Raw genomic sequence first — 22,777 nt, 5'->3', positions numbered from 1 at the left:
TTTTTTTTTTTTTTTTTTTTTGTTTATTAACCAGAACAAAATATACAATATTTTACAAAAACATGCCAGAGTGTACAAACCATTGATCCATTCATCAAAAACTCTATATTCGTGAAAAATATTACAAGTCTTCTTTGCTTTTTTATTAACAATGTTCTCCAAACTGGTGCAGTAGTCCTTAGCCTCTTGAAGAAAATGAATGAAATTTGGCTTGGATCCTGACCATTTCTTCTTATGTATGTGAAATTTCCCCCAAATAATAAAAAGCTGTACAAATAAAGTAAAATGATTATTATTACTAAGTTGACAACACATACGTCTCTGAGCTGCTGCCCACTCGCGCGCGCCACCTTTGACGCAGCGGAGAACAAGAGGATATGACGAACGCACCAGCCCCCATAATTCCTCGCGCAGATCCGCTCTCCCTTCCTTGAGAGTTAAGATGGCGGACCGGCGGCGACGGAGACGGCGCGCCTCTCAGGACAGCGAGGAGGAGGACGAGTCCGCCTCGGGCTCCGAGAGCGGGAGAGCCCTCTCGGCCGGCCGGAAGCCTCGCGGAAGAGACCCCGAGCCGGTTGAATCGCCAGCGGAGCGCGTCGGCGCCAAAATCGGCGATGAGTCGGAGTGTGTGAGTGTGTGGCTGTAAATCTACTTTTATAACCGGGGCCGATCTGAGTGTGTGCGTGCGCGTGGTAGTGTTTCACACAGGCTAAACACCGAGTTGGTGTCACTTAAAAACGGGTTAAGATGTGATATACGGTTAGACGTGTCATGTGAGGTGCGGTTTTTGTCTCTAACGTTAGCCCTTGAGATAAATGTTCAAGTGTGGAACAGGCGCTTAGTTATTTTACAATGTTATTTTAAATTCTTGGTGTGATTGTGGTTCTGCATTTATATGAATGTGGCGTTGACCTCGTTTGACCTTAAAATATCATGCCTTTCATCATCTAACCCAGCAGCTCTCCATCAGGGTCCTGGAGGTTCCCCTGTCCTGCACATTTCGGATGTCTCCTCTGTCTTACACCCAACTCATCAGCTCAGTAACGTTAGGCTTCCTAAAGAGCCAGTCTAAACTGAATTGGGTGTGTCAGCGTCCCCCCGGATGTCTGGATCAATAGGTGGACCTCCAGAAACCGGGCTGAGAAACACTGATGCTTTATTGTTATTAGTTCTTGAGTGTAATGATGAGTCTGCATTTGATAAGCTAACCAGATGACATTTGAGGTTCCTAAGTGTTTGATATCTGATCTGTCATACTGACAACGCTGTTCTGCAATGAAAGAGAAAGATCTGCTGACCGTGAAGAGGAAGTTCAGTGTTTTAATCTGGATGCGCCGTGGTTATGCATTCTCAAGTTTGCTTTTATTGATTTGTTATCTCTGATCATTCATTCTTAAACAAGGCTTTATGTTTCTTAAGTGTGCTTGTTTGGCTGGATATTTGATTCTGATCTCTTTCTGTTTAGGAAAGTGAAGATGGCGTTGGTGAAGGTGAGCGTGTATTTTTATCGCTTTTGTCTTTCGTTGCGGGGTTGTTGTAGTTAAGCTCATCAGGTTCAGTCTGGCTTGTCTTGGCTGGTGATGTTCCACTAAAGGAAATTTCCTAACATGAATGCTTCCTACCATTTTAAGTTGGACATGTTTTAGTTTTGCAATGCCATGTATATTTTGGCTTGATGATGATATGTAAATAGTGAAAATAACCAAATGAGACCAAGAATGTTTTGTTTGTAATAGGCATGGGCCGGTATGAGGTTTTGACGGTATGATAACCTTTAGCAAAAAATTCACAGGATCACGGTATTGTCGTTACAGCTCTAAAATGTGATACTTTTAAATGACTGGGTAAAAAAAAAATTTTTTCCCGCTGAACACAATATATTTTGTTTTTGAGCAACATACAGAATATTAGGAAGAGTAGAATTTGTTTATTTTTTTACTTTGATTTGTTTCCTAAAAAGAAGAAAAATAAAGACTGACATCGTTATTTAACCTAAATCTGTAATTACAGTTATTTAATTTGTTAAATTCATATACATTTAGTTATATCATTTCATATACATAATTTGATTTAATAACCCAATTTGAAGCAAAAACAATGTTCTGACTAGCTTTGTGAAATTATACTACATATCTGAACGAAGCAAACGGCAGATGCTCTGAATGAGATGCAGATTCTCTCTCTGATAGCAAGAGGCGCTCATGGAACACCAGATACAGCTTTTCCTTGGTTAACGCTGTAAACAAAGCAGCGCTGTGCTGAAACACTGCTTTAATATGAACTATACAGAGACGAGATTAAAAGAAAATACCACGTAAACTTTTCTGACATTCTCGCATTCATATAAACTCAATATTGAGGATTTTCTTCCAATAGTTTGTGCATCATGAACAGTGAGTGATCTGCCTGCTACAGTATTTTTCTCTGTGCGTCCGTCTTCAGCGTCTCTTTACAGACTTCATATTTTCACATAAATGACATTTTGGAAAATGATTGCATTGCAGTTTGTGCAAGTCCAGAACAGAGACGAGTTGCAATAAGACAAAAAACGGCCGGTTGCCAATCGCGTAAGTTACACACGTGTTTTTACATCGTGGTAAACCTTGAAACCGGTAATCGACCCATGCGTAGTTGTAAAAGATCTGATTTGCTAAATTGATTTAAATTCTTGAAAAAAAAAAATAATAATATACTGTCCACCACTATTCTTAATGTACTGAAATCAGTTGACACCCGTCTTTCTCATATTGCCATATTTTACTTTTATATACTATCATAACATTTATTAATGTTTTGAATTGGCTTTCAGTTTTTATTTTCACTTTGGTTTTAGTAGTTTGTGCTTTTTGTCACTTATGTTAATTTTTCTATGATGACAGGAAAAAGCTTGTTTTTGTTTATTTTATTATCGAATGTGATGGTATTTGGTTATTTTTTGGTGTGCTTGTCACAGTGCAATTATACAAATAAGTACTGAGTAATATTAATTACCATGTCTATTTAGTGTTAGTTGATTGTAGTTATGCGTAATTTACTGTCGTTACTATAGTAAGTACATGTAACATGTAACAAAGACACTGTAAAATAGTGCTACAATTTTAGAGCTTCAGCCAAGCTGCGTTCCTTTGTGTTTCTAAAATTTGTGTCCGTGTGCTTTATCAGAATGACGTTTGATGTGATCAGTTTTAGTTTGTATGTTTTCTGATCTGAGAATTTGTTGTTGTTTGATGCTTCTTGTTTCAGGGAGGAGAGGAAGAGGAGGAGGCGGCAGAGCATTTCAGTGATGAAGAGGCCTCACGTCCTGCCGCAGAACCGAAGCCCGCTGCAGATGCCCCGACAGAAGAGCTTGGTGAAGAGGAGGAGAGAGATGGAGGGGACAAGGAAGTTAAAGATGATGAGAAGGGGAATCTAGCTGGGGAGCGCCAGAGTGGGGACGGACAGGTATGGAAGAACAGAACATGGCATCTTTTCCTACTCTAAATCTCTGGCAGGGCCCAGGTTCAGCTTGTGTGGCGGGAATGATATTTAAACATAATAAACATTAAAATAATCCTTTGACGGGTTTAAAGCAGTTAGCCACAATGCCACATTCTGGACTAAGACAATGCTAAATCACACTGCCAGTTGTGTTTTAATTGTAAATCTTTTTTTAGGCCAAAACTGAAGTTGAGACCTCTACATGTTTACAGGAAAGCACCGAGGACCCTGAGAATAAATCGGGCAGCAAAGGCCAGAAGCTGGACGATGATGAGGACCGGAAGAATCCAGCCTACATCCCCCGAAAAGGCCTTTTCTTTGAGCACGACGTGAGAGGCCAGGCTACAGAGGAGGAGAGGTGAGAGACATGAGGGTTTTTCATTCAGGGAAAACTGCCATTCCAACTATAAAATCATATTTTAATTTTAAATAGTTAAAGATAAGTTTCAGGTGTTGAATCTGACACAAAACCATGTGGTTCATAGTTTCATTTTGCTGTCTCTCTTCCTCCCCCTTTTTCTGTTTGTCCATCTGTCATCAGGCCTAAAGGCAGGCACAGGAAGTTGTGGAAGGACGAGGGCCGTTGGGATCACGACAAGTTCCGTGAAGAGGAGCAGGCGCCAAAATCACGCGAAGAGCTAATTGCTTTTTATGGTTATGACATCCGTAACGGCACTGGGTCGAGTGATGGACGATCGTACCGCTCCCGAAAACCCAGGTGAGGCCCATGTTTGTTTCTTTGCAGTCTGGTATCGAGTGCAGTTGGTAAAATATAACTGTGTAGTTGTTGTACTTAAATACATACACAAAACTATGTTCTAGTGATGGATTGACAAATTATCTAGGTTGATAATCGGCTATATTAAGCCATTTTAAAAGTGTTTTGAACTGTTTCCTCCTCTTTCTTTCTTTTCAATAAATAAAACCATTTCAGTTTCTGTAGTCATTAAGTTAAATTTGATTAAACATAGGAAACTATATAAAGTATATACAACGTGTATTATGTAACCTAAATTGGAGATGTTTTATTATTATTATTATTATTACATTTTATATGCATAAATTGTATACACCCTACTATTCCAAAGTTTGGGGTCAGTAAGAAATATTCTTAAAGATTTAATTATTCAATAAGCATTTATTTTCATTTAATATGCATTAAACTGATGTAACGGTAAAGACATTTATACAGATTTTGAGTTCTATTTCAAATGAATACTATTCTTGTGAACAAATTTTTTAATCTGTAATGGTTTCCACAAAATTAAGCAGCACAACTGTTTTCAACACTGATAATAAGAAATGTTTTAAGTACAAATTGAGTAAGCATATAAAATAGGGCTGCACGATTAATCGAATGCGATTTGTCATGCGCATTTTGTTAAAGCCGGTTCTGTAATCGGCAGGAAATCATCATCACGTGCTTTCAGATGGAGCAGAATTTACTACACACAGCCGTAGTTCACTGACAAATTATGCAAATTATTATTTTTTTGGGACTATTTTATTGCACGATTCTGAAATCGCGATAATGACAGCTGTTTGCATAGCTTCTCAGTGAACTACGGCTCTGTGAAGTAAATGCTGCTCCATTTGAAAGCATGTGAAAATACCACATTTAATAACATATTTTTACTCCAAACTCACTTCATAACGTCAGTCGAGTGTTTGAAATAAATCCTTCTGTGAGATGATGTGGCTTCTTACACAAAATAAGGCACGCAACAGAATTTATAGTATTTAAGCAGTGATAAAGGCATTGCATTATAAATATACTTTATTTTAATGAAAATTATAATAATAAGAACTCGGATAAACCGTATATTGCCGTAGTCGTGTGTTTATTAGTCACGTTGAATCAATGAAAGCAGTTGAATCTTCTGTTTATTCAGCTGCAGCCATAGCCATTTTCTGGGTTTCTTCTGCGAAGCGTATTTGGAGTTTCAGCGCGAGAGCGCCCTCTGGCCTTTGGATGGAGCTTTACTGCTGATCACAGAACCATGCTTCACTGAAAGATACACATGACAATCGCAGCTTCTGTCGAATCGCGATCTCGATTCCATTTCAATTTATCGTGCAGCCCTAATATAAAAATTATTTCTGAAGGATCATGTGACACTGAAGACTCGTGTAATGACAGTATTAAATTATATTGTACTATTTTCACAATGTTATGCTGTCTACTGATTTTTTTTTTTGATCAAATCAAGCATATTAATGAGGATTAAAGACTTTATAAACAATAAAAAAAAAATGGACTGACCCCAAATGTTTGACCAGCAATGTATCTAAATTTTTTTTGGATCATACTTCTTTCTAGATGGTTTTTATTGGCCAAATGCATGATGGGTTGCCCACTAATATCTCCGTTTCTTAGCAGACATGCTGGTTCACCCATTCGGGAGCCTAGGCGCCATCGTGAAGGTGAGAAGTCGGTGCGTACAACATGGCAGGCGCCTCCACCTGGCCATCGCAACACCCCTCAGTCTGTTATCCTGCAGTCAGGCCCACCTCCTGGTCCCCCTGCAGCACCCAAATCCTCCGGCCGACCCTCGACCCAGCCCCCACATCGCAGCTTCCAAAGTAGTCGAGCTCTGTCAGCCCCCCACAGGACAGAAGGGCAGAGACACTCGAAGCCCAGTCTAGATGGCCCACCACCTCGAGGAGTGCGGCCACAGCCTGTAGAAGGTGAGAGGGGCCTGCGGCTCAGGGGCCGTGGTTCACATGCTGTTCACGCTGACCATAGCCCAGCCACGGTGGTGGAGGACATCCGCAGTGAGGAAGAAGAGGAGGAGGGTGAGATTCCAACAGCGACAACTACATATACCGCTCACCACTACAGGACAGAGAGAGAGAGGGTTCCGTCACCACGCAAACAAGAGTCTGGCCCAGCGATGGAAGGGGGCAATGCAGCCAGTCGGGTGCGAGAATCGTCTCCTCCTCAAGAGAGGCCGGTGGAAAAGAAATCATACTCTCTTGCACGGAGGGCGACGCGAACACGACCGTCTGATCTCGCTAAGCAAGCGTCGTTAGATGACTCCTCACCTGCGGTCCAGCAAACCCCGGCGGCAGCAAAGAGTGAGTCGTGGCAAGAGCAGAGTGATGCTGGAACGCAAGGTGGACTGACAGGGCTCGACCAGGACCTGGCCCAACTCAGCCTGGCTGGACAGAACTGGGCCCAAAGCCCTCCCTCCTACTTGCAGGCTGAGATGAGAGGTAATACTTAATCTTCGTGTAATTAATTTGTTTTACAAACTCTTTTTTTTTTTTTTTTTTTTTTTTTTTTTTTGGGAAAGGGGGTTTTTTTTTTTTTTCTTTTTTTTTTTTTTTTTGGGAAAGGTTGGTTTATATTTCCTGCATTTTTGTCCCCAACAGGCATCCGTAGCTCAGTGCACATGGCAGGAGGGCCTCCACAGTATGGAAACATGGAGGATATTGTGAGTCAACCAGTCCATCATTAATTGCTTATATAGATTAGAAAAATCCCAAAGACTGAATGATAAAAGTGAATAGAATTTTTGTAGTGTTTATAATGTTTGTAAATTATTTACAAACGTTATTTATTTCTGAATATAGTAAAATGTGACTTACACGGCAACGTTTTTTTTCCCCCTCAATTTATTTGCAACTTATTTTCCGGAAATACAGTATGTAACAACAAATTGATCTCCTAATCATTTAACTGGCTTAAACCTGACCCTGCAAGCTCACATTCATCTGCCTCCGATTTAGAGTGCAGTGCCCACATTTTAAAAGCTAATCAACAACTGAAGCATCGCCGCCCTGAATTTTTTTTGAAAATCCATTAAACTCAGATGTACATCACAATGTGGATGAAAAGTTCTGTTGCTACCACAGTTTCATCATGACTTTAACACTAATCTTAAAAGTATTTTCAGTTTAAGAAATGTGTATGAATTTGCTGACCAAAGTTGTAAGCGACAACCTTGTGTTTCAGCTGTTATTTTTTGTTATCAGGGTGTTGGTGGTGGCCGGGCTAAGCGGTATTCATCACAGCGCCAGAGGCCAGTTCCCGAGCCTGCACCCATGCACATAGGAGTCATGGAGGGCCATTTTTATGAACCCAGTGAGTGCAGTACTGCTTCTGCTTCTTTTAAGTTAAATGGGTCATGGGAATGTGTCCTAAAATCAACTACTGAATAGTTAAACTTTTAGTTGGTCCTTCATTTGAAAACTCAAGAGCTGTTAATTTAGGTAACGTAATTTTTATTTTTGTGGCCGAACATCCAAGATAATAACTTGCATTTCCAAATGCAGTGTCTTTCCAGGGACCAATCTACACACACGGCGACAGTCCAGCGGCCCTGCCCCCTCAAGGCATGCTTGTTCAGCCTGAGATGCACCTGCCACACCCCACCCATCCCGGACACCCAGGTGAGAGTTGTGAACGTTTGCGGACTTCTGGTTGAAGAGGGGGAGTTAATGGCCACATAATCGTAGCTCCCGATAGTCTGTCTGATTTTTTCCCCTCTAAAATTCAAATAATAAACTGTTTAAAAATGATATGGGGGTGCAAAAATGTTTAGTAATCAAACATAAGGGACTCAAAGTATAATTAAGTTCTTCGCTTGAAAGGGATGGCGATGCGGGGGAAGCTAAGCTAACAGGTGAAGGTGAACAGAATGTGGTTCACGTTAACTCACTTTAAAGGGGTCATATGATGCTGCTGATACATAATGAAATGTGTTTATGGGGAAGTCGTGGCCTATTGGTTAGAGAGTCAGACTCGTAACCCAAAGGTAGGGATTGTAGGTGGGGGGAGTGAATGTACAGCGCTCTCTCCCACCTTCAATACCACGACTGAGGTGCCCTTGAGCAAGGCACCGAACCCCCAACTGTTCCCCGGGCGCTGCAGCAAAAAATGGCTGCCCACTGCTCCGGGTGTGTGTTCACGGTGTGTGTGTGTGTGTGTGCACTTTGGATGGGATAAATGCAGAGCACTAATTCCGAGTATGGGTCACCATACTTGGCCACATGTCACTTCACTTCACTTATGCGGGTTAAGGTTAAAAAAATAATTTTTTTTCCACATACTGTACATTATTGTTTCTCTATGCCCCGCCTTTCTGAAACGAGTCAATTTTTACAAAGCTCATCGGTCTGAAAATGCGAGCTGATTGGCCAGCTATCCAGTGCGTTGTGATTGGCTGAATACCTCAAGCTAGTAACGGAAATGTTACGTCCCTTACCATATTGTGATGCCTGCGGCAACCACGTGACGACCCCGGGCTGGACTCCGCTTCGTCCACGGTGAAAGCGCGATCCGGCGATCCACAGCGCGAAGTTGAAGTATTTCCTCAGCGACCAGCATGGATCAGCTCCAGGAACGACGAAGCGATATCGTCCTCTTTTGGAAGGCCAAACAAAGTAGTTTTGCTTTCACAATGAAACACACAAGCGCCTTCATGACATGGCGGCAACAATACTACAGCGAGAATAAAAGTTTCGCCGCCTTTCTTTGCGTGAACATTTGGGCGGCGTTATGCAAATCTTCCCACATCGTGATGTAGATATGTGGGGGCGTGTTAGAAAGAGACGTTTTAAGTAGGCGTGGTTGACTCTTAACTTTTATAAAGAATATCTCTTTGGATTTGAGACTTTAGTCTTTGCAACTTTAGAGATCTTCTTTATGCACCAAGAGCATGTAACACTCCAAAGAGAAAGGAAAAATTGAAATCGCATCATATGACCCCTTTAAACTATTAGTAGGCAAATCAGTGATTTGAGAAAAGAAATAAACTGTTCTGAGACCATTTCCCAATCCAAACAAGATGAGAATGTCTGCTCATTTACTTTTCTGTTTGTGTATTGGCATACCTGCAAACTCAACGCTTTTTAGCAAAATTCACTGTACTGACTTTGAAATACATGCAAACCCAAGGATTTTTTTATTTGAGGGTGAGCAGTGTCATAATGTATATCTGAAGGGAACTAACTGTCTTCAGAAAAGTGTCTTTTCTTTTCATCTTGCCTCACTATGATACCTAATATAAGATTATTTTAAATAATAATAATTATTGTTATATATATGCTTTTTAAATCATAGATTTATGGTCCGTTTACAGTTTAGATTTTACCATAGACATTGGTGGTGTTTCAAAAGAATGTTTTATTCTAATATCAGAATTTCTGACACTATTTTAACTGCTAATTACAAGAAATTCTTTGAATTAAAAAAAAATCTACCTATCCATTACTTTAAGTGCAAGCATACCTGCAATATCCAGACCACTTCATGTCAGCATGAAAAATTAACCCAATCTATTGTCTAAATGCATGCAATTGATTTTATTGGGATCAATTCGTCCATCCATGTTGCATTAAAAAAAAAAAAAACCTGTCGGATTTGTATTAAAAATACAGGACTTTTGTCTGCAATTGACTAGAAGCCTGCATTCATTTCTCCCTCCATCTAATAACCAATGGATAAAACAAAGTTTCCACCCTAATTTATTTATTTTATTAATCCATTGCTCTCGGATGTACATCGCAATACAGAAGAAAAGATCTGTTGCTACTTAAAGCTGCAGTCCGTAACTTTTTTTGGGGGGTTAAAAATGATCCGAAATCAATATTTGAGCAAGTACATAACCAGTCAGTGTTCAAAACTGTCGCCTTACTTTAGCCCGATTCACAACGGTTAGCTTATAATAATGTTTTCTAATTTGAGTGGTACGGGTAGGTTTTCGCGGTAAATTCGAGCATGGCACTGCGTCATTACGTCACGTCTGTAAACATAAAGAAGTTGTCCCTGCTACTAGGCTATCGCATGTGAGGATCCTGCAGGTGGCGGATCGTTTATAGCCTTTTCTCGCAGCAGCCAGAATAATTAAATGTATCATTTTGATGGCGGATTGTAATCCAGAAAGGATTGTGTTTATGAAACACATGTGGTTGAAATTAAATTATATTCCAGTTATAAATGTGCTTCTGATTACAGATAGCCTGGGATTACAAAGATTTGTATTTTAAAGAAAACCAGTTTGAAGGGGTCATAATTTGCTTTTTGGGTTAAAAAAAATTCTTGATATAAAATTCGAAGAGTGTGACAGTTAGATTAGACTGTGCAGAAATTGAAATCTACACACTACTCAGTCGCCGATGTTGTTAATCATTTGAGAATAAAGTATAACAATAATAATAACCGATCTTTAGATTTAATCACCATTGGTAGCGAGATTTATGGTAATGCTTTTTTCCTCAGTTGGTCAGAACAAACATGGCAGACTTGTTACTTGTTCAGATGGCAATATACGGTGAAAAAAAGGATTGTGTTTATGAAACACATGTGGTTGAAATTAAATTATATTCCAGTTATAAATGTGCTTCTGATTACAGATAGCCTGGGATTACAAAGATTTGTATTTTAAAGAAAACCAGTTTGAAGGGGGCATAATTAGCTTTTTGGGTTAAAAAAAATTCTTGATATAAAATTCGAAGAGTGTGACAATTAGATTAGACTGTGCAGAAATTAATCTACACACTACTCATAGTCGCCGATGTTGTTAATCATTTGAGAATAAAGTATAACAATAATAATAACCGATCTTTAGATTTAATCACCATTGGTAGCGAGATTTATGGTAATGCTTTTTTCCTCAGTTGGTCAGAACAAACATGGCAGACTTGTTACTTGTTCAGATGACAATAGTGATGCGCGAATGAGCTAAAACGTCACCCGAATCCGCAGCTTCAAATAAATTCTCCAACCGCCCGCACCTGTATTTTTGTCTGATTTAGATAACCGCACGCGCACCCGATCATCACATTAGGGTTCGTACGGTCATGGAAAAACCTGGAAAAGTCATTGAACAGTGATTTCCAGCCCTAGAAAGTTTTGTAAAAATAAATAAACTCAAAGTTTTTGAAAAGTCATGAAAATCAATTTCACAAGTCTCTGTATAATAGAATTGTTTAATCGGATACTGAATTTTATTACGGGATTGCGCATACATCGCATTACTCATTCCCGCAGCATTCGACTTTAAAATGAGGGAAATTACTGCAAAACCTTTATTCAATATAGCGTGTAGGTTAGATGAGTAAATAAATCCACACAAACCATCAGATGAAAACAGCGTAGGTGATTCAGCTGTACCGCGTCTTCTCTCTTTAACTTTCACTTCATGTCGACGCATCTAGAGCTGCTGCACTCTGCGATAGAAGACTTTAGCTCGCGTTTCGGGACAGTTGACAGAATTGTCACTAATTGGTCATTGTTGCATCGTCACAAAAATGTATTATTTTCACGTCTTTTTAAGCCATTCGGTACTCGCGCTCTCCAGAGGCGCGTGCGCTCAGTCACATCCAAAGCGCGTACTGCGAGTACCAAATTGAGAAAGTACTGTCGGTTTTGTCTTAAGTTAATGTAAACCGTTGTGATTGGCTGAATACCTCAAGCTAGTAACGGAAATGTTACGTCCCTTACCATATTGTGATGCCTGCGGCAACCACATGTGACGACCCCGGGCTGGACTCCGCTTCGTCCACGGTGAAAGCGCGATCCGGCGATCCACAGCGCGAAGTTGAAGTATTTCCTCAGCGACCAGCATGGATCAGCTCCAGGAACGACGAAGCGATATCGTCCTCTTTTGGAAGGCCAAACAAAGTAGTTTTGCTTTCACAATGAAACACACAAGCGCCTTCATGACATGGCGGCAACAATACTACAGCGAGAATAAAAGTTTCGCCGCCTTTCTTTGCGTGAACATTTGGGCGGCGTTATGCAAATCTTCCCACATCGTGATGTAGATATGTGGGGGCGTGTTAGAAAGAGACGTTTTAAGTAGGCGTGGTTGACTCTTAACTTTTATAAAGAATATCTCTTTGGATTTGAGACTTTAGTCTTTGCAACTTTAGAGATCTTCTTTATGCACCAAGAGCATGTAACACTCCAAAGAGAAAGGAAAAATTGAAATCGCATCATATGACCCCTTTAAACTATTAGTAGGCAAATCAGTGATTTGAGAAAAGAAATAAACTGTTCTGAGACCATTTCCCAATCCAAACAAGATGAGAATGTCTGCTCATTTACTTTTCTGTTTGTGTATTGGCATACCTGCAAACTCAACGCTTTTTAGCAAAATTCACTGTACTGACTTTGAAATACATGCAAACCCAAGGATTTTTTTATTTGAGGGTGAGCAGTGTCATAATGTATATCTGAAGGGAACTAACTGTCTTCAGAAAAGTGTCTTTTCTTTTCATCTTGCCTCACTATGATACCTAATATAAGATTATTTTAAATAATAATAATTATTGTTATATATATATATGCTTTTTAAATCATAGATTTATGGTCCGTTTACAGTTTAGATTTTACCATAGACATTGGTGGTGTTTCAAAAGAATGTTTTATTCTAATATCAGAATTTCTGACACTATTTTAACTGCTAATTACAAGAAATTCTTTGAATTAAAAAAAAATCTACCTATCCATTACTTTAAGTGCAAGCATACCTGCAATATCCAGACCACTTCATGTCAGCATGAAAAATTAACCCAATCTATTGTCTAAATGCATGCAATTGATTTTATTGGGATCAATTCGTCCATCCATGTTGCATTAAAAAAAAAAAAAACCTGTCGGATTTGTATTAAAAATACAGGACTTTTGTCTGCAATTGACTAGAAGCCTGCATTCATTTCTCCCTCCATCTAATAACCAATGGATAAAACAAAGTTTCCACCCTAATTTATTTATTTTATTAATCCATTGCTCTCGGATGTACATCGCAATACAGAAGAAAAGATCTGTTGCTACTTAAAGCTGCAGTCCGTAACTTTTTTTGGGGGGTTAAAAATGATCCGAAATCAATATTTGAGCAAGTACATAACCAGGCAGTGTTCAAAACTGTCGCCTTTAGCCCGATTCACAACGGTTAGCTTATAATAATGTTTTCTAATTTGAGTGGTACGGGTAGGTTTTCGCGGTAAATTCGAGCATGGCACTGCGTCATTACGTCACGTCTGTAAACATAAAGAAGTTGTCCCTGCTACTAGGCTATCGCATGTGAGGATCCTGCAGGTGGCGGATCGTTTATAGCCTTTTCTCGCAGCAGCCAGAATAATTAAATGTATCATTTTGATGGCGGATTGTAATCCAGAAAGGATTGTGTTTATGAAACACATGTGGTTGAAATTAAATTATATTCCAGTTATAAATGTGCTTCTGATTACAGATAGCCTGGGATTACAAAGATTTGTATTTTAAAGAAAACCAGTTTGAAGGGGGCATAATTAGCTTTTTGGGTTAAAAAAAATTCTTGATATAAAATTCGAAGAGTGTGACAATTAGATTAGACTGTGCAGAAATTAATCTACACACTACTCATAGTCGCCGATGTTGTTAATCATTTGAGAATAAAGTATAACAATAATAATAACCGATCTTTAGATTTAATCACCATTGGTAGCGAGATTTATGGTAATGCTTTTTTCCTCAGTTGGTCAGAACAAACATGGCAGACTTGTTACTTGTTCAGATGACAATAGTGATGCGCGAATGAGCTAAAACGTCACCCGAATCCGCAGCTTCAAATAAATTCTCCAACCGCCCGCACCTGTATTTTTGTCTGATTTAGATAACCGCACGCGCACCCGATCATCACATTAGGGTTCGTACGGTCATGGAAAAACCTGGAAAAGTCATTGAACAGTGATTTCCAGCCCTAGAAAGTTTTGTAAAAATAAATAAACTCAAAGTTTTTGAAAAGTCATGAAAATCAATTTCACAAGTCTCTGTATAATAGAATTGTTTAATCGGATACTGAATTTCATTACGGGATTGCGCATACATCGCATTACTCATTCCCGCAGCATTCGACTTTAAAATGAGGGAAATTACTGCAAAACCTTTATTCAATATAGCGTGTAGGTTAGATGAGTAAATAAATCCACACAAACCATCAGATGAAAACAGCGTAGGTGATTCAGCTGTACCGCGTCTTCTCTCTTTAACTTTCACTTCATGTCGACGCATCTAGAGCTGCTGCACTCTGCGATAGAAGACTTTAGCTCGCGTTTCGGGACAGTTGACAGAATTGTCACTAATTGGTCATTGTTGCATCGTCACAAAAATGTATTATTTTCACGTCTTTTTAAGCCATTCGGTACTCGCGCTCTCCAGAGGCGCGTGCGCTCAGTCACATCCAAAGCGCGTACTGCGAGTACCAAATTGAGAAAGTACTGTCGGTTTTGTCTTAAGTTAATGTAAACAGTTGCAAAATAAAATGCATGAGTATCAGTATTGGATCCGTGAAATAAGTCTTGTGACAGCAGCCTAATAAAGCTGTGCCGTCTTTTATTAATGTTAATCAAACAACAAAAGACAGAAAATCCCTTACTGCTCTTGACTAAATAATGTTTTGTTGAATAACTTTTAATGTTAATTTACAGTTTATTCAATTTCTGTAGCCTTTTTAAAACACGTTCATAATTTAGAAAATGTAGTTAATACTTGCATCATTAATTTATTTTATCCTCCCACCCACCCACAAATAATCAGAATGCATTTTTTTATTACCCGACCCACCCGATCCGAGGATTATCTGCAGCGCCCGCGGATATAACCGCCATCCGTGCATCACTAGATGACAATATCCAGTGAAAATTTTTATTTGGGTCATATTCCAAGACGTAGGCTAGAATCTGTGATTGCGAAGTACAGTAAATATCCACACCGGTGCGGTGACTGACTGCCAAACATACTCCTCAAAACATTAGATTCATCCGCGCTGGAGCCGAGCCCACTCACAACCCACGCAAGCTAGATAATTCCACACACAGCTGCAATTTCAGGTTTTCAAACAGAGATGGCGACAGAGAGGCAAATCTTACGGACTGCAGCTTTACGTTTTCTTGTGATTTTAATCATTCCAGATGTCACATCAACATTAACCTGTTAAATATTTTGCTGCGTTTTGTTTCAGGTTTACACCCGCACCAGTCAGGAGGGCCCTTGCCCAATCCGGCTCTTTACGCCGCCCCACCTGTTTCTATGTCACCTGGGCAACCGCCTCCACAGCAGCTGCTACCCCCACCCTTCTACCCCCCGCCAGGTGTCATGACCTTTGGGAACACCAACTATCCGTACCCTGCCGGAGCTACGCTACCTCCAATGTACCCCAATCCCCAAGTGAGCCTGTTTGACTCTAAATAAGTGTTATCTGTATCCTGTGACGCACTTCAGTAGTACAGTAGTGAGTATCACAGGGTTTTTTGAGCGTCTGTACATGCTTGACTTCCTTCTGTGCATCTCTCTCCAGGCACAGGCACAGGTCTACGGTGGTGTGACGTACTACGACACGGTACAGCAGCAAGCTCAGCCCAAACGCTCCCCGCCCCGACGTTCCTCTCATCCCGTTACAGTCAGACCTCCCCCTCCTGAGGTAACAGCACATTCAACATTACATCATTACATTCAGCCAGTAGAGATCAGTCAGGTTTTTTGAAAAGTGGGGATTCACAGAATATCAGTACCATATTGGTTACCTGCTGATATTAGAGTTTAATATTGGATATTTAATTATGCATGTTCATTTAAGGGATTGTTGGATGATTGCAAAGGAAATCTCAACATAAAAACAGTAAAGTTAATCTTAAACGGATAGTTGAAATGAAAATGTGATGTTTATCTGCTTACCCCCAGGGCATCCAAGATGTAGGTGACTTTGTTTCTTCAGTAGAACACAAAAGAAGATTTTTAACAAACAGTTGCAGTCTGTCAGTCTTATAATGGAGGTGAATGGGAATCACGGCTTTGAGAGTAAAAAAAAAAAACATACACAAACAAAACCAAATTAAACCCTGCGGCTTGTGACAATACATTGATGTGTAAAGACACAAAACGATCGGTCTGTACAAGAAACTGAACAGTATTTATATAGTTTTTTACCTCTGATTCACGTTCAAACTATCGGATCGCAGACTTATAAGTGCTTTACCGCCACCTATCTCTCAAGTGGACCATTGACACTCCTAATTAAGATTGTGGATGGAGTGTCAATGGTCCATTTGAGATAGGTGGTGGTAAAGCACTTATAAGTCTGCGATCCGGCGTGAAGAAAACGCCTCACATGCCTGCTGTTGAGAACGCACTCGGGAGGAGGCGCCGCCACTCAGGATAGTTTGAACGGTTCGAACATTGTGTGAATCAGAGGTAAAAAATGATATAAATACTGTTCAGTTTCTTGCACAGACCGATCGTTTTGTGTCTTTACACGTCAATGTATCGTCACGAGCCGCAGGGTTTAATTTGGTTTTGTTTGTGTTTTTTTTACTCTCAAAGCCGTGATTCCTATTCACCTCCATTATAAGACTGACAGACTGCAACGGTTTGTTAAAAATCTTCGTTTGTGTTCTACTGAAGAAACAAAGCCACCTACATCTTGGATGCCCTAGGGGTAAGCAGATAAACATTAAATTTTCATTTTTGGGTAAACTATCCCATTAAATACTAAGTTTAACACTGTTAAAGTAATATTTAACAAATCTCAAAATAAATATATATTTTCATACTGTGCATTATAATGTTGTGATGTTTAAATTCACTTGTTGCACTTAAATTAATATATATTTTAGGTAAAATAGTACAGAATTGTATTAATGATCATTTTATCAGTTATTGACCATAACAGAATACTTAAGAGCATTTTGTATCAGCCAATAGTTTAATAAATACAATTTACATATATATTGCTTTTCAAGAGAATATACTTTTTTTTTTTTAATGACCAATTCACATATTAAGAGATCAGGCATTTAAAGGTGCAGTAGGAGATCTTGGAAAATGCTACATCAGCAGTTCCCAATTCCAGTCCATGTTCCGAAGGGAAGTAAACTTCAACGGATTTCCCCTGCTCAAGCAGTAGGGAGCAATGAACACTGTGTAGGGATCGTATCGATCTGAATCGGGTGTGTTAACTAAGCGAAACATGCAAAATATGCAGAGTGGGGGGGGGCAAGGACTGGAATTGGAAACCGCTGGGCTACATCATGTGTCATTCACCAGTGACAAAAATTTTTAAAGTACTACAATACCAGGAAGGAAGATCAGGTTGTTGATGTTTGTCTGCCATTCTCACTCTGTCTGCACAGCGTGCGTGAACGCGCTGATGACGTATCCTGTCTGCACGAACCGGGTGCGCAGAGGTATGCTAATACATACATTGACTGGCAGGTAGGAAAGCCAATTAAACCGCTCGGACCGAGAGTTTTGATTGGATGAATATTTCTTGGTCCTACGCCTTCCACAGAATATGAAGAGTTTGGTTCCAAAATGCTATAAATCCATTTTGATTAATTTGAATAAAAATGTGTTTTCTTTACCAAGAAAGTGGCAAGATGAAAACCACTATTTTCTGTTTCAAACTTTCACATAGCATCTTTAGGTTATAATAACATAAAAAATTCAAATCCAGATTTTGATTTTATAAAATGCTATTTTTTCCCCAAAATGCAATAAATCCATTGAATCAATATAAAAGTTCTCATATTGAAACTGTTGAAAATACACAACATAGTAAGTTGATCCACATATGACAGCCTCTGAACTTGGTAAATACTAATCTTATATACAGGCACTGGACTAAAAATACATTCAATCAGTCGTCGCTCCCAAAATGAATTCAACGGGTCATCTTGTTAATGCTATAATTACGAACAACAATCATGAACAACAATATGACATTAAACCACAGAAATTCCAAAATGACATTTCCCTTACATTCAACTTCCAGAAGTGCATTCATCTTTGCCATGTTACATTCATTTATGGTGCTTTTCCACTGCAAGGTACGGCTCGGTATGGTTCACTTTTGGGGGGTTTTCCACTGGGTAGAGTACCTGGTACTTTTTTTTTAGTAATACCTCGGTTGAGGTTCTAAGTGAACCATACCGTTACCAAAATGTGATGTGTAAACTCTGCTGATCACTGATTGGCCGGACAGAATCGTCACTACCTGTGTCACTGAACTGAAAACAACAGAACCGCTAATTTAAATCGGCACAGCCAGCAAAGGATTAAACGCAACTGTTTTGAACGAGCACACTTTCTCTCTCTCTCTCTCTCTCTCTCTCATTAATTAATTCAAATAAATATAATCTTAGAGCGCTACTTTATTTCACTTCAGAATTCTACCTCTAACAAGCTGTAGATAAAATAACAAATTAAAATTGCCATTATTTTCTGGTCTTTATCAGTTCAGTCAGATTTTGTGCTGCAAAACATCCATGACAGCTGTTGTCCATGTTGGCAAATAATTATGGTCACTCAACCACTTGAATTATATACATAATTTTAATAGCCCAGCCATTCAAAAACCATGGATCTACCATGTGCATAGTAAAGCGATCACTGACAATCATTTGGGGTGGGACAAAAAAATCTAATATAGTCAAAAGATCGGATCAGTGCATTAAGACTTGCAGTGTAAACACAGCCATATAGAAGAAATTACTAATCCAGGGATCTCCTGGAGAGCAACTGTCCTGCAGATTTCAGCTCCAACCACAATTAAACACCTGAACCAGCTAATCAAGGTGATCAGAGCTACTTGATAATTACAGACAGGTGTGTTGGAACTGAAGTATGCAGGATAGTAGCTCTCCAGAAGCAGGGTAGGAGCAGTGTTGCCAATTTAGCTACTTTGTAGCTAGATTTAGCGACTTCCCCGCCCCTTTTGATACTTTTTTCAAAAGTTTAGGGACAAATATAGCAACTTCTTGGACAAACCTTATCCAAGTTCTCATCTTGCCCACTGATCTACGTTCATCTTTATATAGATCAGTGAATTTGCCATTGTGATATCATCTAGTGACATTTAGCTACCAGTTTTAGCTACTTTCAATTGAAAGCAGTTGGCAACACTGGGTAGGAGATCCCTGGACTAATCCATTTGTTTTTACCTTTTTAAAAGTATGAAAGAAAGGATTGGCAATATACATGTTTATAGAGATTATTAACAGCTGATTTGTGGTTTGACCTTTTCCCATCGGTCAGGACCAGGGCAGAAATCCCGCTGAGGAGATTCGCTCCTAGCTGACAGAGGGCGAGGAGGCCGCGTGTCAGGACCAGCACCGCTTTTGTATAAATTGACTTCACCATTTAGGTTTAAACTTTAGTTTTTGTTTTCTTTTAATACTGTTTGTGTATTTGTTATGCCTTTTTTAGGTTCACTGTCTTCATGCAAGGTTCTGTTTGCAGGTTGTTCCTATCTGTTGTATTTCTATTCATAACCAGCGAAGTGTTTTACCATTATCTGCTGTTCAGCTAGGAATTAAATGTGCAGTCTTAAACAGCGAGATGTTTTTATTTTTCACTAAGCAGCTCCTGTATCTCTGATGTCTCTACTAACAGACGAGAATTGAAATAGTTTGAGGCTTCTGGACTTTTGAATTGAGTTTGTTTTAAATCTCCTTTTACTCTGTTGGGCAAATAAATGTTTTTATTGAAAGGGAGAAAAGCACTAAGACGAACTTGAGTATGTGAAAAGATGGACCTGCAATTTTTTTTTTTTTTAATTCTGGACTAACGGTCTCCTGTTTCAAAGGTTAGATGCTTAGAATGGCGCAATGAAGCCAGCAGACGGCTGTCATACATGGAAGCAGTATTGAAGTAATGACCTTCAAATGCACAAATCGAAGACCTGTTTGGGTCATATTAAGGTCCTTTTTGCATGCTTTTTCCCCCCCCGTTTAAGAGCGCTGTACCTTTCTGACTGCTTAACCTGCCGTGATGGTGCTAGTCCCATTTCAGACTGGGGCTGAACCCCTCAAACCCCGCTGTCCCTTGTATCTTTTGACATTGTACTGTTGAATTCAGTACTGTAATTCTATCGAAGCGAACGGTTAACCTTGCCAGATACTGACCTACTTGACAGTGTAACTTGCTTGAGTAGCTTTCTATTGTAAGTGTACATATTAAAGTATATTGAAGCCAGTGGTTTAACGAATAATACTAAGAACTAGTCATTTATGAAATGCTGTCAATATGAACAAAGTCAGCAGGGAAATCTAGCCTAGGCCTCTCTTTCATTGTGAATTTAATTTCTATAACTTGCAATTATTCAATGTTTTTCTTTTTATAAATAGTTATGGTTGCAATTGTTCTCTTTCAGGCACACTGTACAGGCATGCATGGTTTTATAGATCTATTTCATTGTGAAAGCAATTCTAGATGGCAACTTCGGCTGTGAGCTGTTATTCTTTGCCCCACTGTGGGAGTGCTATGGATGCATCTTTTTCAATTGTTCCCTTTGATCGTTTCCGTCAGGAAAAAACATCTAACAGTATAACTGAGATGCTGTCGTTCCCAGAGTTGTTTAGACATGGCTCATAAAGACTATTAGAAGATGTTGTATTACTTTCTATGCCTTAAAGGGTTAATTGGGTTGACATATCTGTTTTTGTTTGATTAGACCTGACAACACTGTGAGGGCTTGTATGTTTCATAGTTGTTTGAATAATATTAAAAGCGTTTCATTTTATTTTGAGGAGTAATGTCAGGAGATGAAATTAAACAAGAACTGAATATAATATTTGACTTGTTCCCTTTTTTTAATAGTGTGTGTATATATGTGTGTGTGTATATATACACACACACACTGATTGACGTGTATTTAAATATGAATACTTATTTCCTCTATTTTTACATTTTAGATTACCTTCATCGTAATTTAATAATACTGTTAGGATGTCATCTTTAGCTAATTTTAATTTTTTTTTATGCTGTGCATTACAGTGTGATGCCTACATTTACTTGTAGCTTTTCAAATGATTTATTATAAAGTCATTCATTTCTAAAGAGTAAAATTCATTTTTTGTTTTATTTCTTTAACTTTTTAGACAATGATTTTAGACTTTTAATATCAGCCATATGTTTTATTTTGAGGAGTAATGTCAGGAGATGAAATTAAACAAGAACTGAATATAATATTTGACTTGTTCCCTTTTTTTAATAGAGTGTGTGTATATATGTGTGTGTGTGTGTATATATATACACTCACTGATTGACGTGTATTTAAATATGAATACTTATTTCCTCTATTTTTACATTTTAGATTACCTTCATCGTAATTTAATAATACTGTTAGGATGTCATCTTTAGCTAATTTTAATTTTTTTTGTGCTGTGCATTACAGTGTGATGCCTACATTTACTTGTAGCTTTTCAAATGATTTATTATAAAGTCATTCATTTCTAAAGAGTAAAATTCATTTTTTGTTTTATTTCTTTAACTTTTTAGACAATGATTTTAGACTTTTAATATCAGCCATATTGTCCGTAACAATTATCAATATATAATACAAACTTATTTTGTATTAAGTTTAAAGTGTTGTCCCTGTTGCTTCATGGGCTTTGTCTTTTGTTCGGCTCTCCCGTCTGATAAATGTCTCCATTTTGCTTCATTTTTCAAATATGTCTTCATTTCGCAAAGAGATGAAATCTGAGCAATATTAGTAGTGGTAAAAAGCATTCTAGTCTGTAAACACAGAGCATGGTCGACCCTGCGGTTGTCTGCCGCTTGCGCCTCAACATTACACTGCAACCGGTATGAGAGCCAGAGTCAGACGTGCTGCAGCCATAATTTTGGTATTCTTGGAGTTTTTGACATTTAGCTTTGGATTTATTGTCGTTAACGAGACATTGCCGCGTTTGCAACTCTTATTTAAAGAAATAAAAAACAACTTTTGTTCCAGAGGCCATGCATAACGTGCATGTAAATTCAGGCATCTTAAACTGCTTATGTTCACCAGTAAACATGCACAGCCGGTCTTTAAAATGCACGAGAAAAAAAGACTTAATTATAGATTATTTCAGCAGTAAAATGTGAAACCAAACCAACAGACTTCCGTGGCAGATAAATGAGGTCAGGTTTAACTGTCACTGTCAGTGCTTCAAAATGTCCACTTGGGGGAACTAATGTCTTTATTCTTCACTGCTGCACTGTCACTCTCCTCTTACTGGGACTCCACACTAAAACTTTGATCTCAGCAGTGTTCATACCAAGCAATAAATATAGCACTAGCTGAATTTTTCCTCATTTTTATATATTTACCCTCTTCAGCTCTAATTCAGCTTGATTGATTAAATAATTATATAAATGTTCTCAAATTTATGCGGTGAGGTAGTCAACATTTTGGACCTCTCAATCAGCGTTTAATCGTACGTTAAAATTTTAAAATCATTCTGATTGAGTTAATTCAAAATATTAATAAGTACTGTACTTTTAATCTAAAGCAGGGGTCTTTAACCCTTTGGTGGACTGAGAGACTGGTTC

General features: G+C 38.8%; 1 protein-coding gene across 1 annotated transcript; it reads left to right on the top strand.

Annotated features, from left to right (window-relative positions):
* Positions 1–420: 420 nt before the first annotated feature.
* LOC107582928 (protein CASC3-like) lies at positions 421–19,644 on the top strand. The gene is made up of 12 exons (XM_016268953.1): positions 421–628; positions 1,466–1,498; positions 3,244–3,441; positions 3,690–3,835; positions 4,019–4,195; positions 5,858–6,693; positions 6,853–6,914; positions 7,456–7,564; positions 7,756–7,872; positions 15,429–15,634; positions 15,765–15,887; positions 19,499–19,644. Exons 1-12 carry the CDS (start codon positions 443–445, stop codon positions 19,535–19,537), a joined length of 2,232 nt encoding a protein of 743 aa, XP_016124439.1. The 5' UTR covers positions 421–442; the 3' UTR covers positions 19,538–19,644.
* The last annotated feature ends 3,133 nt before the right edge of the window (positions 19,645–22,777 follow it).

The sequence above is a fragment of the Sinocyclocheilus grahami genome, unplaced genomic scaffold (genome assembly GCF_001515645.1).
Source record: "Sinocyclocheilus grahami isolate Dianchi unplaced genomic scaffold, SAMN03320097.WGS_v1.1 scaffold48.1, whole genome shotgun sequence".
In the NCBI taxonomy this organism is placed as follows: Eukaryota; Metazoa; Chordata; class Actinopteri; order Cypriniformes; family Cyprinidae; genus Sinocyclocheilus; species Sinocyclocheilus grahami.
The sequence above is the reverse complement of the archived record's forward strand: the minus strand, read 5'-3'. Positions and strand labels throughout refer to the sequence as shown.

What these genes read in the sequence shown, in the direction of transcription:
- LOC107582928 (XM_016268953.1), top strand. Translation starts at nt 443, where the DNA reads ATGGCGGACCGGCGGCGACGGAGACGGCGCGCCTCTCAGGACAGCGAG. An exon ending in CACCCATCCCGGACACCCAG is followed by an intron (nt 7,873 to 15,428) that starts GTGAGAGTTGTG and finishes GTTTTGTTTCAG; the next exon opens with GTTTACACCCGCACCAGTCA. An exon ending in TCAGACCTCCCCCTCCTGAG is followed by an intron (nt 15,888 to 19,498) that starts GTAACAGCACAT and finishes CCCATCGGTCAG; the next exon opens with GACCAGGGCAGAAATCCCGC.